Source organism: Mastigoproctus giganteus, chromosome 8, assembly GCF_048544385.1.
Source record: "Mastigoproctus giganteus isolate SK-2022 chromosome 8, ASM4854438v1, whole genome shotgun sequence".
Classification (NCBI taxonomy): domain Eukaryota; kingdom Metazoa; phylum Arthropoda; class Arachnida; order Uropygi; family Thelyphonidae; genus Mastigoproctus; species Mastigoproctus giganteus.
The window spans coordinates 202994994-203013662 of NC_143582.1; the positions used below are offsets into that span (position 1 = coordinate 202994994).

Here is an 18669-nt window from a genome sequence, read left to right on the forward strand (position 1 = left end):
ATTTTTAATATGTTTAAAACACTTTTTTTTTTTTCCCCCAGATGGAGTTAACACCATCTACCCCAGGACTGTACACACATGGTAGAGCTGCTACATCTCAGAATTGCTGTCAATGTATTTTTTAACTTGTTACTTTCAATTAACATTAAAATATTATAATTACAGCAGAGTACAGAAAACACTTGGTTTTCCTGGTAAAAAATAATTAACATAATGTGAAATGTCATTAAGGTTTCTGCATGGTGATGATGTATGACATTGTATATATACTGTTCACCCATTTCAACAAGAATATCTTTATTCTATGCCTTTGAAGTCCACTCCAAATTGTTTTGTAGTTCATCAGGGGACTACACTCTACATTCTGCCCACTCCTGGTCAACACCAGTGATTTGGATACAATATACAAGAGAAAAAATAAATAAAATGATGATTTCAAAATCTTTTTCATGCTACTTATTAAATGGTAATTTCAAACACGAAAACTTATTAGAATCTATAGTAGCATAAACAATTTAAGAGTTGAGGCCTGGCAACATTAATGGACACTGGACTTGATTCTGTAGATTTTAATTTCTGAAAATGCACAAAGAGGAGGACTGCTATAAATAGACAAGTTAGTTAATGATACGCAGTGCATTACATTTCAGGTACATTCAATTTTTTTTTAAATTAAATGATTTTTTTTTCATTTTCTGTGATTAATAGAAATGAAAAGTAAATATAGTTATCTCATCATCAATTAATTACTAAGATAATAACTTTATAGAATATCTCATAAAACTCTATAGCTTTACATTCTCTAAACTTAGTCATTTAGTTTAATTACTACTTTATAATATTTATTACTCTGCTCCCATATTACTCTTTTTTTCCAAGTCTCTTTTCTCTCTGTATATATGTATTTCTTTACAAACAATAACATGCTCACAAGATTTCATTTGTGTACTGTTATGCACACATTGCATGCATAGGTTAGGTGAAGTGCACACCGACTGTCTAAAGCTAACAATATTGCATTAAAACTATATTTAATCTATGAATTTCTTTTTCCATACAAATTGTATGGAAAAAAAGTAATAAAATTGCCAGATTTCTATTTTTCCAATTTTAATGAAATTTGGTTTGACTTTACAAATATTTTTAACAGTCCCAAATACAAAATTTCACGAACATCTATTCACTAGTTGTTCTGTTACATGCATATGGACAGACATGGTGAAGACAATAGGCACTTAGCATATATATATTTATATGACAGCATCTAAAAAAAAAAGGAGGAATACACAAATAAATAAGAATATGGTGTGATTCTCAACTTGTACTGGTTTAATTTGCACTGATCTGCATTTACATTACTAGCAATATTCCAACCACATTGTTGCTTATTGCACTATTTTAAAAATTATATTTCACTAAACAGTACAAATCAGTATAGCATCAATACAGTCAACATAAGAATGAATTTTTCATCTATATAAATTTCAAGCTAAACTTTCAAGATGTAAATTTATATACATGAAAAATAATAAATTATGGTTTGATTTTTACAGTTTTCAAACTAAACTTATCGTAGTGGTTATAATCTGCACTTATGGCATGATGCCAACAAAGTAACGCATCTCTTTCTAAACACAAGGAAACGTATGTCACTAAGTTAGCCTGTGTCCTGAAGTGCACCAATACTAAATGCCTATGTAAGTTTTGTTATTTTTAATAATTTTTGATTTATTTTCTCTTTGAAAATGACTGATAACAGGATAGGTCAGTGCTCAAGTGATGCCATTGAAAAAAAAAATAAATAAATAATAATAATAACAGAAAGGCTAATGAGTGAGAAGTGATAAAACTTAGAGATACTTTATTGTCAAAGCAATTATAATGAGCAACATTACATGCTTTATATATGATTGGTAGTTGATTAATAAAAAAAATTGCACATTGGGTCCCAGCTGAAAACTTAATATTCTATTACAGTGGTGTCCAACCCAAGGCCCATGGGCCGGACACGGCCCACAAATAATTTTTATATGGCCTGTGCGGCCACGAAAATGGCTACTTTGTTCGGATCAACGTATATTTGCGAGCAAATTTTTTTCATAAATGAAATAAAATAAATATTTCATGAGCATCTTCATTCTGTACCGAGAATTGCAAATTTTAAAGAATTATCTAAAAATATCAATCATCTTATTAAATGTTAAGTTTTGTTCAGCAAATGTTATTGTGTATCGTACTTAACAATATTTTCGAATATTTTGAATTTTAGGTGTATCATTATATTTATTTATTTATTCACCTTAAGGCTGAAGAGCAGTGATCCTCTTCAGGTTGTAAATTTTTTAAAGTGAGCATTTAAAAGCAAAAGAAAGGCATTTTTTTTTTAAACAAAAGTTTTTTTTTTTTTTTTAAAAAACAAAAGTAAAGTATTTTTTAAAAAACAAAAGTAAGTCATATTTTGATAATTTTAATAAAATATAAAAAATACATCACTGACATAGGTTTGCTGCATATTAAAGTGTTGGGAATTTGCATTTTTTATATATAGCCGGGGAAAAAAAAAAAATTAAAAACGGTAACATGAAAAGAGAAACTTTCCTTTTATACATAACAAGATATGGAAAATATAACACTAATTTTTCTCAAATCACTCAGTGCGGCCCGCAAAACAAATCTAACACTGAATATGGCCCCTGTATGCGAAATGGTTGGACACCACTGCTCTTTTATATCGTTTCTATGGGAAAGTGGTTTTTACCTTTTCTAGGAATGAACTATTTTAAGTTCAACAACCACCTATAACAAGTTCAAGGAGTTTCAAGTCAAATGAACGTTGTCTAGCTGATTCACATATTTAGATGGTCTTGGAAGAAAGAAAACAATTAGTATCTGTAGAACAGGCATATAGTAATAACTAAAGAAGTATAATTTTTAAAAAGGATAAGAAACTTAGTGAAGGATAGGAAACGTAGTGAAACTTAGTTTAGGCCTAAATGGATGTCAGATGAACTAATGAGACATATGGCAGAGAAGAAATATGCATGGGATACATATAAATTAATGGGTGACATGGAAGCTTATGATAGATATAAGCTGGTCTGTAGGCAGACAAAGGCAGATTATGAGAAATCCTTGGCAAAGGATGCAAAGAAAAACAACAAAGAGTTCTTTACCTATGTAAACTCAAGAAGGAAAGGGATGAATCAGATTGGTCCACTGGATATTGATGGTTCAACTATTTGTGATCTTGCTCATGTGACTAACAAACTAAATGAGTATTCTGCATCTACATTCACCCATGAGGAGTTATTCAGGGAGGGGAATGCCAGAGGGGAGTTAAACTCTGGCAGTGAGCCAGATGATTTTGTAATAACTGAGAGGAACGTAGAGGAGAAATTGTTGAAGATAAACATAAAAAAGACACCTGGGGTGGAAGGGATCTATCCAGTTATATTAAAGGAGGCAGCAAAGGAAGTAAGCAAACCCTTATCCATAATTATGAGAGCTTCTATGGACTCAGGGGAGGTACCCATTGACTGGAGATGTGCAAATGTGACCCCAATTCACAAAGGAGGATCAAAGGGTGACAAGTAATTATAGACCTGTTAGTTTAACTTCTGTTCCAGGAAAATTAATGGAGGCACTGGTTAAAGAAGCACTGCAGGATCACCTAGACAAGACTTCAGTTATAGCTCGGACACAGCATGGTTTTGTTAAGGGAAAGTTTTGCCTGACCAATTTGATTGGATACTATGATGTGGTCACAAAGGAACTGGATGCAGGGAATAACTTTGATATCATATATTTGGAACTTAGAAAGGCTTTTGATACTATTGCACATGGAAGACTGCTGAACAAATTGGAGCAGAAGGTTGGCAGGGTTGTTAAGGACACTAACGACAATATGCTGCTGCAACAGGATCTAGAAAAGTTAAGCAGATGGGCTGAGAGGTGGCAAATGAAGTTTAACATTGACAAATGTAAAGTACTACATATGGGAAGCAGTAACCCCAGAGTGATGTATCAACTCTGTGGTACTACACTGACAGTGGTAGAGAACAAAGAGGACCTGGAGGTAATTGTGCAGGCAGATATGAAGTTTTCTGAGCAGTGCAGACTGTCTGCAAGAGTAGTTCATGGTATCTTGTCAATGATATACAGGAATTTTTCTAGCAAGGATAAGGAGGTGATTATCCCCTTGTATAAGGCAGTGGTCAGGCCACACCTTGAGTACTGTATACAGGTCTGGACGCCTCATTTTAAGAAGGATGTAGAGCTTCTGGAATGAGTACAGAGAAGGGCAACAAGATTAGTGAATGGAACAAAGGGTTGCTCTTATGAAGAAAGGCTTAAGTTTTGCAAATTACAGTGTCTGGAGACTAGGCACCTGTGAGGTGATCTGATTGAGGTGTATAAAGCCTTGAATGGTTTGAGCATGCTCAATGCTGATGGGATTCTTCCTCTTGCTCAGAATAATCACCTGAGAGGGTATGAATTCAAATTGAGGAAAGGCAGATGTAGGATAGATGTGTGGAAGTTTGCCTTTAGCCAACGGGTAGTTGGTTGGTGGAACAGACTTCCATCCCTTGTTGTGGAAGTTGATACAAATTTAAGGCTGAACTGGAGAGGTATTTGGAACGAATGGAGGGGTGAAATGAGAGAAGGTTTTTTTTTGGCTGATGCTGCATAAGGTTGCTTTCTTGCATCATATGCCTCTACTAATGCTAATGCTAAGCAGAGTGAGTTTGTGAAAAAGGGATCCTTAACTTAATAGCACTCTTTTTGAATACATTGGGAATTTTAGATATGTTTTGAGGGTGCTATTCCAGATGTGAATGTAAGAATCCACAGTAGGAAGGATTTGTGCAGAATTAGTAGCTACTTAAATTAAAAAATCAAAAGTGAAAGAAAACAAGTCTAGTTTTTATCTATAAAAAGAGGCAAGTCATGCTTTTATCTAGAAATATGAGTTCTATTGAAGATAAACATAGAAACAACAGATTTTTTCTTTTTATTTTTTCCTTTTTTTTTTTTTTTTTTGGAAGGAAATAAGGCAAGATTGAAGTTAACCAAGTTGTCTGTCCCCCACTTGTATCTACCTAGAATTAATTATATCAGCATTTAACCCTTTACTGGTGGCAACCCCAATTGCAACAAAAACAATGACAGGGTATCTGACAGATACCCATTTTCTTTTTAATTTTTGGAAAACGTTTTGGGTGATTTTTGAATTCTGCTTATATAATGCTAATATTTTACTTTTTATTAATGGATTACAATGCTTAGTTTATGTAATTTTTTAAGTTTAAAAAAATTTAAAATCTTAAAACAAGCTGTCTTTTACACCTTTTTTCAAAACAATATATAAATACAAAGGGTACTAGGAAAGTTTTGCAATACAGCTTTGTTTATTTAATTTTTTCAAAGTAATTTCCTCTACATTCAATACACCTCTCCATCCTCCGAAACCAATCTTTAAACCAGTTCTGCCAAGTTTCACTAGGGAGTAAAGCACACTCGTTGTCCCAAGCCCGTAGCAGGACCTCATCACTGGAAAACCGCCTCCCTTTTAGCTTCATTTTCACATGCGGGAACAGTGCAAAGTCGCAGGGAGCAAGGTCTGGTCTGTAGGGAGGGTGCTCGAGAAATTTCAGTCCTGTCGTGGTCAAATATTCGGTGCAGGATTTGGCGCGGTGAGCTGGAGCATTTTCGTGATGGAGGTACCAGGTGTCCATTCTTGACTTTGGCCGCAGGTTCTTCATAGATCCAATGACTTTAGGCAGGCATTGTTCAGTATACCACTTAGCTGTGACTGTCTTCTGCGTGTCCAAAACGACACGTTCCACAATTCCACTCGATTTGAAAAATACAGCTATCATTTTCTTCTTTACAGATCGAGATTTTCTGACAATTACGGGTGTGTCGTCATCATCAAAGACCCAAACTTTGTTTTGAGCCTTGGTCGGCAGATCGTAATAGTACAGCCAAGTCTCGTCACCTGTCACGATGTTGTTCACATACCGAGATTGTCCCTTATCAAACTTTTTTAACATCTCCCGGCACCAAGTCACACGTCGTGTCATCTGCTCTTTAGTCAGTTGATGCGGCACCCAGAGAGAACAAAGTTTCTTCACGTGCAAATGATCTTGCAGAATCGAACGAATTGCTGGTGCATTTAGGCCCAAAGTATCCTCTATCTGTTGGTAGGTCACTCGCCTGTTATCGTCAAGCATTTTCCTCACAGCAGTAACGTTTTCCTCCGTAACTGACGTTCGTGGCCTTCCCGGCCTCTCAGAATCCTCCAGAGTGAAATTTCCCCTTTAGAATTCTCTATACCACCTGAATATCGTTGTACGATGTGGACAATCATCATCTAGTGCAAGAGCCATTTCTTCTAAGCACTTGTCTATGGTTAAACCACGCACGAAATTATACCACAAAACTGTCCTTATCTCATTTCGTGACCACAATGCCATCGCAAGCACTTTACACTCTCACTACTAATGAATAACTGAGCCCATCGACTTGGCGCGGCGGCTACTATGCACGTATGAACATGTCTCAACATGCAGCAACAAGCAGCTTCCTGTGATTCATTGTTGCGTCATATTGCAAAACTTTCCTAGTACCCTTTGTACATTAATTTTGCTAAAAAGTATAGAAAAAAATGTATTAGACATAAAATAGGAGCATTGATCTCTTCAATTTTCCAATTTAAAACACCATTAAATTTCAAACTGTGCAAGTGTATATATTTGTGTTTATTGTGCCCATAAATATTTAAAAATTAAAAAAAAAAAAAAAAAACCATATATATTCAAATACTATTAGTTACTTCCATTTTCAGGCTTATTTTAAATTTTGCACACCATTCAGTGTGAAAATTTTGAAATTACGTATATTTCATCCTGCAGAGTAGAGGCCATTTTGATAGCACACCATATTTCATGTCATCATCTATATGCCATGAATAAATCTTTCAAAAACAATAAGGTAGACAGTAGATGTTTATTGACCTGGTGAAAGAGAAAACAACAAGTAACCTGAAACCTTAAACAAACACAGCATTGGCAATTGTCTAGTACCATGCCATTCTTTGAGCAACATCCAAATAGACACAAAAACCGTGGGGTGTGGGGGCACCGACAGGGTCTTGCACTCAATTTCTATAAGAACACCTTAAGAAAATCACTTCAGAAATTATCACAGTAAGTTTGACTATATTTAGGAAGGTAGAAAAAAATATGGAATTTTCTAACATTGGAAAGTTACTTTTGAAAGTTACCACTACTACTGACAGGTTAAGGATATTAGTAATGGGTATTGGAGAATTTGTAGCTATTTTAGCATTAGCATTAGCATTAGTAGAGGCATTTGATGCAAGAAAGCAAGCTTATGCAGCATCAGCCAAAAAAAAAAAAAAAAGTAACATAAATAAATAAAAATAACCACTTCCTCTTCACCCCTCTGTTCGTTCGAAATACCTGTCCAGCTGAGCCTTAAACTTATTTAGGCTATCAACTTCCACGACAAGGGATGGAAGTCTGTTCCACCTACCAACCACCCGCTGGCTAAAGGCAAATTTCTGCACGTCTATCCTACATCTGTCTTTCCTCAATTTGAATTTATGCCCTCTCAGGTGATTATTCTGAGCTAGAGGAAGAATCCCATCAGCATTGAGCATGCTTAAACCATTCAAGGCTTTATACACCTCTATCAGATCACCTCGCTGGTGCCTAGTCTCCATACACTGTAATTTGCAAAACTTAAGCCTTTCTTCGTAAGAGCACCCCTTTGTTCCATTCACTAATCTTGTTGCCCTTCTCTGTACTCATATTTGTTCAGAGAAGGCTTATTAAGCTGGAAAACAGAATGCAATTTAGTGTTATATAGCAAAATTATGAGTAGAACTTTTAATTAATGGGAAAATTTCATTAATATACAGCAGAAAAATAGTAGGCGAAAGAAAAGAACCTTGTTATAGTCCAGTATTAGTTGGGATGTCAGAAGAATAGGAGGATTCACTGAAATTGTACAAGAAATGAAGGAATGAATTGGGAAAAGGAGTAATTTATGTAGATAATATTAAATATTTGAAATTTAAAATATTGTACAGGTAAAGAATAAAATTACTATTACCTTAATTATGTCTGGAGTTGTTGAAAATCCTTCTGCCAGTTTTTCTAAGTTCCAAGTCTCAGGATGCATGTCATGGAGATATTTTATCTGCTGTTTGGCTTCCCATGTTAAAAGATTAGGATTTGGTGGCTCTTTGAAGTATTTCTTTTTAATTAATGCATATTTAAGAGAACTCTTTATCTTCTTCTTTTCCCTGAAATAAACAAAAACAAACATTGAACAAACATGTTCAAAGTCATTATTAGAAAGGCTGTTATCATAAAAATAGAAGATATACAAACTACCCATAATTGTAGTCATACATTGAGATGCCAAGAGGCTAGATGCTAAGAGCTTTTGATAAAAGCTCTTGGCATCTAGCCATATAATTACAATTGTGATATTATAATAATTCTGGCATCTTCAAGTGCAAGACCCCCCTCCTTCTTTTTTTTTTGGTGAATAAAAACTTAAATTACAAATTATAGTAAAAAACTGTGTTTGTATGTTGGGATGGGTTGATTCACAAGGTTATGATATAGGAGCAGCTGCTCCATTATTTAGTTTATATCAACTAATTGCTAAATCAACAATAAGACCTGCTGTTTGAATAAACTGTTCACCTGTAAGATATATAGAACTTGCACTGGAACTTGCCATTAGAAGAGTTTTAAAATTTTTTGCAGTAGCCCAAAGATGGCCATCTCACAATTAGAAATGAATATGGCCTTTGCTGCTGCGAACATTGGCTCATCTGAAAATTAAACCAATGGAGTGATTCAGAACAATGAGCACATAACAGGAAAGCTGGTTACTAACAAAAGTTTTATCTTTTCTTTCTTCACTTCCACCATGTGTTAATCATGGAAATGTTCATTGCAAAAATAGAAAACAGAATATGAATATGAAAAAATACATATATACATAAGTATATGAAAATTTACCTACATAAATGAAAACTTTTTAAGTGTCTGATCAAAATAATGGGTCAAATCAAACAAGGTCCAAACAGTATAAATGGCAATTTAAAATCAAGTAATTATGCTAAATAAGAAGCCTGATCTTTAAAAAGATATGTAGTTATTTTTGAAAACTTACATTTCATGCTGATCATAAAGTTCATCTCCTTGTGATAGCATATAATCACCATCATCTTCCTCCACTTCAAAATCACCTACTTTTAACTTGGCTACTTCTTCAATCCTAGTAGTTCGATCAAATATTGCTTTTGGAAGTTCAATTTGATTATTTCCACCTATAAATCAAAAATGGAAATAATTCCAATACTAAACATTATATTATAATGCAATTCACTTAAAAAGTTGTATTATTTTAAGCAATATATAGTATATTTGGTTTAGATTTCCTATAGGAAATAGTTTCTAGGTACTATTATTAGCAGTAGTTTAGTTTATTATTAGTTTATAATAATCAAGATAATCACCAAAGTAAACTGCATCCATTGGATTGGATATACTTAGCTACTGGAGTGTTTTGAAATATAATTCTTCAGCCAAAAAACTATTTTGGCTGAAGAATTTTAAGCCTTTTATTCATCTGAACTGCTGCTCCACCCAGCAGAGGAAGAGGAAGTTTATAAGGCAAATACCAAATGCATCCACATTCAAGATCACTACTAAATACAGGGGAACAAAAAAATTATTATTCAGCTGTGGCAAGATAAAACCATTAATGAGATATGGAAATTTTCACCAATTCCCAAATGGCTGATCTGGTGTGCACTGGAATATTACTGGTAGGAAGTCAGGCATCTGAGGGGAGAATCCTATAACCATCAAATTGGAACTGTTGTATTTTTTGTTGTGTTGGGCAAAACCATTCCCAACCCTGGGTTGAACTGTTAACTTCAATGTTGGCACAGGGGGAAGGTTGAACAGGTCTTATTAGCAGGTCCCCTTGAGGTTTATTGAGATAATAGCATATTTATGCTTTTTTACTAGTGGTTTTTTTATATAGAAAATTTAATTCCATTACAATGAATATTTTGATTAAATTTCACTACAGCAAAATTAATAATGCCTCTTAAATTCCATTTGAACAAAACAAATCTGGTAAAACATTCAGTATAGTAAATTATTTTATAAGTTCACTTACGCAGATTGGTTTTCAAAGAAAAAAAACTGTATCAAAGAAAGAATGTGACAAAAGAATTTGGCACTAACCCCGTACATCTTCTTTATCCTTGACTAATCAAGCTTAATTAAGTACTTGTTTGTTGCTCCCCCCCCTTCTATCCTTATTATGGCATAATGATACTTTTCAATTTACATTAAAAACAAATAGCACATAGTCTGTGGGATGGTGACTTTGAAGTATTTCTTTTTAATTAATGCATATTTAAGAGAACTCTTTATCTTCTTCTTTTCCCTGAAATAAACAAAAACAAACATTGAACAAACATGTTCAAAGTCATTATTAGAAAGGCTGTTATCATAAAAATAGAAGATATACAAACTACCCATAATTGTAGTCATACATTGAGATGACAAGAGGCTAGATGCTAAGAGCTTTTGATAAAAGCTCTTGGCATCTAGCCATATAATTACAATTGTGATATTATAATAATTCTGGCATCTTCAAGTGCAAGACCCCCCCTCCTTCTTTTTTTTTTTGGTGAATAAAAACTTAAATTACAAATTATAGTAAAAAACTGTGTTTGTATGTGGGGATGGGTTGATTCACAAGGTTATGATATAGGAGCAGCTGCTCCATTATTTAGTTTATATCAACTAATTGCTAAATCAACAATAAGACCTGCTGTTTGAATAAACTGTTCACCTGTAAGATATATATTGGTACACCTGTAAGATATATATTGGTATATATTGGTACTGTTCACCTGCAAGATATATATTGGTATATTGGATATTGGTACACTTTTTTTTTTTTTAATCTTTTTTTCCCCTTCTTTCTCTCTATTTTTATTTTTAAGCTTTTTATTCATCTGAACTGCTCCACCCAGCAAAGAAAGAGGAAGTTTATATGGCAGATACCAAATGCATCCACATTCAAGATCACTACTAAACACAGGGGGACAAAAAAATGATTATTAGCATTAGCATTAGTAGAGGCATATGATGCAAGAAAGCAAGCTTATTCAGCATCAGCCAAAAAAAAAAAAAAAAACCCTCTCCCATTTCACCCCTCCGTTCGTTCGAAATACCTGTCCAGTTGAGCTTTAAATTTGTTTAGGCTATTAACTTCAACAACAAGTGATGGAAGTCGGTTCCACCAACCAACCACCCGCTGGCCAAAGGCAAATTTCCGCACATCTATCCGACATCCGTCCTTCCTCAATTTGAATTTATGCCCTCTGAGGTGATTATTCTGAGAAAGATGAAGAATCCCATTGGCAATGAGCATGCTCAAACCATTCAAAGCCTTATACACCTCTATCAGATCACCTCGCCGGTGCCTAGTCTCCAGACTCTGTAATTTGCAAAACTTAAGCCTTTCTTCGTAAGAGCAACCCTTTGTTCCATTTACTAATCTTGTTGCCCTTCTCTGTACCCGTTCCAGCAGCTCTACATCCTTCTTGAAATGAGGCCTCCAGACCTGTATACAGTACTCAAGATGTGGCCTAACCATTGCCTTATACAAGGGAATAATCACCTCCTTATCCCTGCTAGAAAAATTCCTGTATATCATTGACAAGACACCATGAGCTACTCTTGCAGCTCGTCTGCACTGCTCAGAGAACTTCATATCTGCCTGCACAATTACCCCCAGGTCCTTTTCATTCTCCACCACTGTCAGTGTAGTACCGCAGAGTTGATACATTGCTCTGGGGTTACTGTTACCCATATGTAGTACTTTACATTTGTCAATGTTAAACTTCATTTGCCACCTCTCAGCCCATCTGTTCAACCTTTCCAGATCCTGTTGCAGCAGCATAGCGTCAGTAGTGTCCTGAACGACCCTGCCAACCTTTGTATCATCTGCAAACTTAGACATTAAACTTAATATCCCATCATCAATATCATTCATAAACACCGAAAACAACAATGGACCCAACACTGAACCTTGAGGAACTCCACTAATAACATTAGTCCACGTTGAGCAGTGTCCATTGATTACCACTCTCTGTCTTCTGCCACTCAACCATCCCCTTATCCATAGCAGCAATTTGCCTCCAATGCCACACTGCTCCAATTTGTGCAACAGTCTACCATGTACAACAGTATCAAAAGCCTTTCTAAGATCCAAATATATAATATCAAAGTTATTCCCTGCATCCAGTTCTTTTGTGACTACATCATAGTACCCAATCAAATTGGTCAGGCAAGACCTGCCCTTAACAAAACCATGCTGCGTCTGAGCTATAACTGAATTCTTGTCTAGATGATCCTGCAGTGCTTCTTTAACCAGTGCCTCCATTAATTTACCTGGAACAGAAGTTAAACTAACAGGTCTATAATTACTTGTGTCAGCCTTTGATCCTCCTTTGTGAATTGGGGTTACATTTGCACATCTCCAGTCTATGGGTACCTCTCCTGAGTCCAAAGAAGCTCTCATAATTATGGCTAGGGGTTTGCATACTTCCTTTGCTGCCTCCTTTAATATAACTGGATAGATCCCATCCACCCCCAGGTGCCTTTTTTATGTTTATCCTCAACAATCTCTCCTCCACTTTCCTCTCAGTTATTACAAAATCATCCAGCTCACTGCCAATGTTTACTTTATCTACATCATTCTCCTTCCTGAATAACTCCTCATGCGTGAATGTAGATGCAAAATACTCGTTTAGATTGTTAGCCACCTGAGCAGGATCCTCAACTGTTGAACCATCAATATCCAGTGGACCAATCTGATTCATCCCTTTCCTTCTCGAGTTCAAGTATGTAAAGAACTCCTTTCTGTTTTTCTTTGCATCCTTTGCCAAGGATTTTTCGTAGTCTGCCTTTGCCTGCCTAATCTCCTTTGTGACTTGGTTACAGACCAACTTATATCTATCATAGGCTTCCATGTCACCCATTAATTTGTATGTATCCCATGCATTTTTCTTCTCTGCCACATGTCTCATTAGTCCATCTGACAACCATTTAGGCCTAAACCTTGAACAATATTTCTTAGTTGGTATGTAAAGCCTGGTAGCCACCAAGATTAGTTCCTTGAATGCTTCCCATTTTGAGTTTGCTGTTGGTAACATCATCAGTTGGTCCCACTGTATAGAATTTAAATACTGTCTCAGACCATCATAGTCGCCTTTACGAAAACAAAAACCCTTCCCTTTACCTCTGATGGTAGTTACCTCCTTGAGTAAATCCCACTTCAACACACTGTGATCACTGCCACCTAGTGGTTCATTTATCTGCAGGTTCTTAATGCATGAAGAATCACTACTGATAATCAGATCAAGAGTATTGCTCCCTCTTGTTGCCTCACGAACATGCTGATGTAGAGAACAATCATCCAATAAATCCACAAAAGCCTTGCTAGTGTGTGAGTGACCAACCCACAAATTCCAGTCAATATCTGGGAAATTAAAATCCCCCATTATAAGACTCTCTGATTTACTGGCCCACTCTATTTCCCTGTACAATATATTATTATACTCATCAGAGTCATTAGGCCTATAGCACACTCCTACTCTCAATTTTGATTTCCCTATGCTTATGTCACACCAAACTGACTCGACACTGCCCTGTCCATCGATGTCAACTGGCTTCACTTCCTTTGACTTTATGTGTTTCTTAATTAATAGCATAACCCCCTCCTCCCCTCCTGTCCTGTCTATCCTTTCTATATACATTGTATTCCCCAAATTCCAGTTCCGCATTACTTATATCTGTGTGACACCACGTCTCTGATATCCCAACAATATCTGCCTTTGATGTTTTGAGCAATACCTCAAATTCATCAAATTTATTTACCAAACTCCTAGCATTGGTGTACACGCAGGTATACATGCACCTGTTTCTATTCTTAGCTACCCTAACACAACCCATGTGTTTACTTGTAACGCAATGACTACCAGCAGTCTCTGAAATATCCTGCATCTTGTTTTTCAGACTTCTGCTCATTTGAATAGAAGCAGTGCAAGAATCACTTCCACCTCTTATTCAGCTGTTACAAGAAAGCTTTTGCTAAAAAGTAAAATTAAAAATCCTGCTCAGGGGACTAGCCTGCAATTTTCTGAGTGATTGATCCTGGCTGGTTGCTAAGTAGGTAGTCAGACACAACATACACAAAACCAAGATCAAGATACAATATTACTTACACTTCATTGTTTTTGCAAAGAGGTTCTTCTACACAAAAAAAAAAAAAAAAATTGTGGATATTGGGGAAGCTCATGGAGCCACAGTTCATTTTTTAATTGTTGTTTTTAAATGCAAAGTACTGCATATGGGTAGCAGTAACCCCAGAGTGTAGTACTAAACGCAGGGTAGCGGAAAACAAAAAAAAAAACTTGGGGGTAATTGTGCAGTTGGATATGAAATTCTCTGAGCAGTACAGACAGGCTGCCACCATTGCTCAGAGGATATTATCAATGATATACAGGAATTTTGCTAGCAGGGATAAGGAGGTGATTATCCCATTGTATAAGGCAATGGTCAGGCCACATCTTGAGTACTATATACAGGTCTGGAAGCCTCATTTCAAGGATGCAGAGCTACTGGAATGAGTACAGGGAAGGGTAAAGAGATTGTCCAGGGGACAAAAGGGATGTTCTTAACAAGAACGGCTTGAATTCTGCAGGATAGATGTGCAGAAGTTTTAGCCAGTGGGTAGATGGTTGGTGGTACAGACTTCCATTCTTTGTTGTGGAAGTTGATAGCCTAAATAAATTTAACGCTGAGCTGGACAGGTATTTGGAACGAATGGAGGGGTAAAATGGGGGTTGTTGTTTTTTTTTTTTTTTTGGCTGATGCTATATAAGTTTGCTTTCTTGCATTGTATGTCTTTACTAATGCTAATACTTTGAACAGGCTAAGAGTAGAAAACTTGCTTCTTGCCCTATGGCAGCCGAGCATTCTGGTCTCTTGCCAAAGCTATTGGCTGCTACTTTTGCCCATCTCTGTTTCCACCTCTGTCAAAACCAGATGGTTCTGTTGTCACTTCAGCCAAGGATAAAGCTGACCTGCTAGCATCTCATTTTTCTTCCAACTCATGTATTAATGATCTTGGTAAAACACGCTCCATTCAATGCCTCCTGTGGTCTTCAGTCAAAAGGATGTCAGAAGGATTTTGACAAATCTTGATGCTAAGAAAGCTCCAGGTCCTGATGGTATTTCTCCACTTATTCTCAAAACTTGTGCTCCTGAACTTACTCCTGTTCTTTGCCACCTTTTTTCACTTTCTTATTCCACAGGTGTTTTTCCTTCTGCTTGGAAATTTGCTCATATCCAGCCAGTTCCTAAAAAGAGTGACAAATCCCTCCCATCCAGTTATCATCCCATTGCAATTACTTCTACTCTTTCTAAAGTAATGGAGAAATCGATTAACCACCAACTCTTAAACTATCTAGAAACCTTCCGTCTGATCAACGATTGTCAGTATGGCAATTGTTGATCAGATTTGATCAGTGTCGATCCACTGGTGATATTCTGGCTTATGTTACCCATTTATCAACAAATTCAATGGAAAAGTTCGGTGAAACACAAGAAGTTGCTCTTGATATCTCAAAGGCTTTTGATTGTGTTTGGCATAAAGGTCTTCTAAACCAGCTTCCATCTTATGGTTGGTCAACTGTTTTTTGTAATTGGTTATTTTCTCTCTGATTGCTCAGTGAGGGTGATGGCTCTTTGTCTTCTAACTTTTCCACTAATGCTGGTGTCCCCCACGGTTCAGTTCTTTCCCCCATTCTTTTCGTGTTGTATATTAATGACCTTCTTCTATTGACTGGAAATCCTATCCATTACTTCCTCTGCATCTAAAAAACTTGGTTTTTCTCTTTCGCTCTCGGCGTTACTTTTCTTCCAAATAGCTGTTCACTCTTTACAAATTGCAAATCCACCCTACCATGGAATATTGTTCTCACATCTGGGGCAGTGCCCCCCGAAACCTCTCGCAGTCTTCTAGATTACATTCAGAAGAGGTCAGTTAGGTTGATTAATGATTCATCTCTAACAGAGTCTCTCTGCTTGCTGTCTCATAGACATATTGTTTCTGCTGCATGCCTTTTCTAAAGATACTTCCATGGGCACTGTTCTTCTGAATTGGCTTCTATAATTCCCGCAATTCCCGATTTCTCTTTCAAAACAGTGCAAAAAAAAATTATACACTCGATTTGAAAAATCAGAAACAAAGCTAAATGCACCAGAAAGAGATTTCCAAAGTGGATGTTGCCAAATCATAGCATTATATCAGGATTATTTTCACACTGATTTCCTTTTGTTCATATATGCAAAGTACTGCATATGGGTAGCAATAATCCTAGGTTAACCAACTATGCAGTACTACATGCAGGGTAGTCAAAAATGAACAAAACTTGGCATTAAATGCATGGCCCATCATTAACTACATTTATTTGTTTAAAAAAAAAAAAATTTGGTATATTCTCCAGGATGACGACACATAAGGTTAGAGGAGTTCAAGAGATAGGAAGATACACGAACATTACCATATTCAGTAGTCTAAACCAGTCACTCTGTACCCTTTGACTTCACTATTTGGCTATGGCATAAACACAATGAATCTGTAAACTACTCTCAATTTGGTGGAGCTTTAAACAGAAAAGTGATCACATCATCATTCACATTAACTTTCTTAGCTGCCACAGTGACAGTAATCCTTACAAAGCAGTAGGGATTACTGGTTTGTAAGGATTACAAAAACATTTAAAGTTAAGTGTTCATAAGTATTTGTATTTCCACAAATACTTATAGATAGAGGGAACTGGCATATTTCTCTGCTAATTGTTTATTATTATTATTGCGAGTATCCCCTACTAAAAAGCGTAAAAAATATCATGGTACTGTTATCCATGGTATCATAATATTTGATTTTTTTTAAAATTGAAAAATAAAAATGCAAGTACTAAGCCGTATAGGAGGGATGGTGTTGGTTGCTGAAAGTTCGCTTGATGTTGCGGCGTATACTTACTTTTCTCGAGTTTTGTAAAACGTCTAAAGCGAATTTCAGTATTTTTAGAGAAGCTGCGAATCGCTTTGCAAAAAGCTGCAGTACAACGGAGTTCATCCGTTAATATTCTAGGGATCATTCTGACAAATTTTGATCGTAACTTGTTAAAATAACGTTTCTCTAAAAAAAATTAAGCAATTTACTAAGGACGCATCCAAACAAAACATCACTACTCTGTGCATATAAACACGGAACCAATTACGTCATATAATTTCCTCCGCTAGGCTGCGTTAGTATGCAAAGGGAACATCACAAAGTATTACTCTGTGGGAAACATGAAGAAAGATTCTGCGTGAATGTATTTGTATAACTTGTGTGGTAACGGTTCATCTAGTTCGACCATGTTCGTTTTATTATTCATATAAAGGAAAAAAGAACGAGAAAGTTAACACTCTTTATATTTTTATAGTTATCGAGAGCGATATTCTACATAGTTGTCAACATGGAAAGCAGTTTGAAAGGTACTGTCTAATAATTTTTATACAGTTGTGATTACCATTTCATTCAGTTGTGTAATTAGCAAATTCGGAGTAAACAAATAACTTAGCTTTTATTCGTTAAAACTACAACAGGTGTGCGAAATTTTAATATTATGTAGCTCAGTGGCGTAGCTACCATGTAGGCAGGCAAGACAATTGCCTCCGGGCCCTTTAGGAGTCCGGCGTCTTTGGTTGTCTCCCCTTTTTGCAATTTTCATTAATTAAGAAGGGGCCCCGAACATGTTCTTTGCCTCCGGGCCCGAAAAAGGGTAGCTACGCTACTGATGTAGCTGCAAATTTGTAATCTGATTATGCTGGATTTGGGTACTGAACACAGCTTATAACAAATAAACAAACTATTCGTCGTGTTGTATGTTAGTGTTGTAAAGCCAAGAAGGTGAAGATAACCCTGGGGGCTCACATCTGGTGAGTATGGGCTTGGTACACCCAGGGTCCTGAGACGGATATCATCATTCTTCTCTTTCTCGGTGATTCCCTTCTACTTCCCTTCTCTTGTTTTCTCTCTCTCATGGGGTAATTCGGAATTTTTTTTTTTTTTTTTTGCCTGGTGCACCATAAGACTCAGGCTTCCTTGTGCCTTATGGCTAATAATAATAAAGTGGCGGCTTTCTCTTGAACTAATTACTCGGAGGCTCGCTTCTTGGTGAAAATAAAAATCATACAAATGCAACAAATAATTTTATATATTAGAATTGGTTTTTTTAATAGGTAATCACTTTTGTAAACAGGCACTATATTTGCTGGAATGAAACAATGAGGCCTTGGTTAGCAATAGCATTGCATTAATGGATCAATGGTAATGCATTGTTTGGACCCCTCCACCCCGAAACCTTGGGTCCTTGGAGAAACTGCATCTTGGTAAACCTGGGCTTGGTCACAAGGAATTTGACTACTGCATATAGTAAATACAATGTTATTGCCTGCTGGGATCTCATACTGTTATTTT

At 36.1% G+C, this 18669-nt stretch overlaps 2 protein-coding genes across 2 annotated transcripts in view; one reads left to right on the forward strand and one right to left on the reverse strand.

Annotated features, from left to right (window-relative positions):
• LOC150082203 (uncharacterized) overlaps positions 1-17338 on the reverse strand; it is a 56485-nt gene extending 39147 nt beyond the window's left edge. The window contains exons 1-3 of the mRNA XM_090380449.1: positions 17185-17338; positions 9217-9373; positions 8140-8332 (exon numbers count right to left, since the gene is read on the reverse strand). Coding sequence (XP_090236575.1) covers positions 8140-8332; positions 9217-9373; positions 17185-17302 — 468 coding nt within the window. The 5' untranslated portion in view covers positions 17303-17338. The remainder of the gene's footprint in view (positions 1-8139; positions 8333-9216; positions 9374-17184) is intronic.
• Positions 17339-17553: 215 nt separating this feature from the next.
• Positions 17554-18669, forward strand: part of LOC150082204 (uncharacterized) — a 52214-nt gene continuing 51098 nt past the window's right edge. The window contains exon 1 of the mRNA XM_090380450.1: positions 17554-17684. Within this exon, the coding sequence (XP_090236576.1) occupies positions 17666-17684 (19 nt within the window). The 5' untranslated portion in view covers positions 17554-17665. The remainder of the gene's footprint in view (positions 17685-18669) is intronic.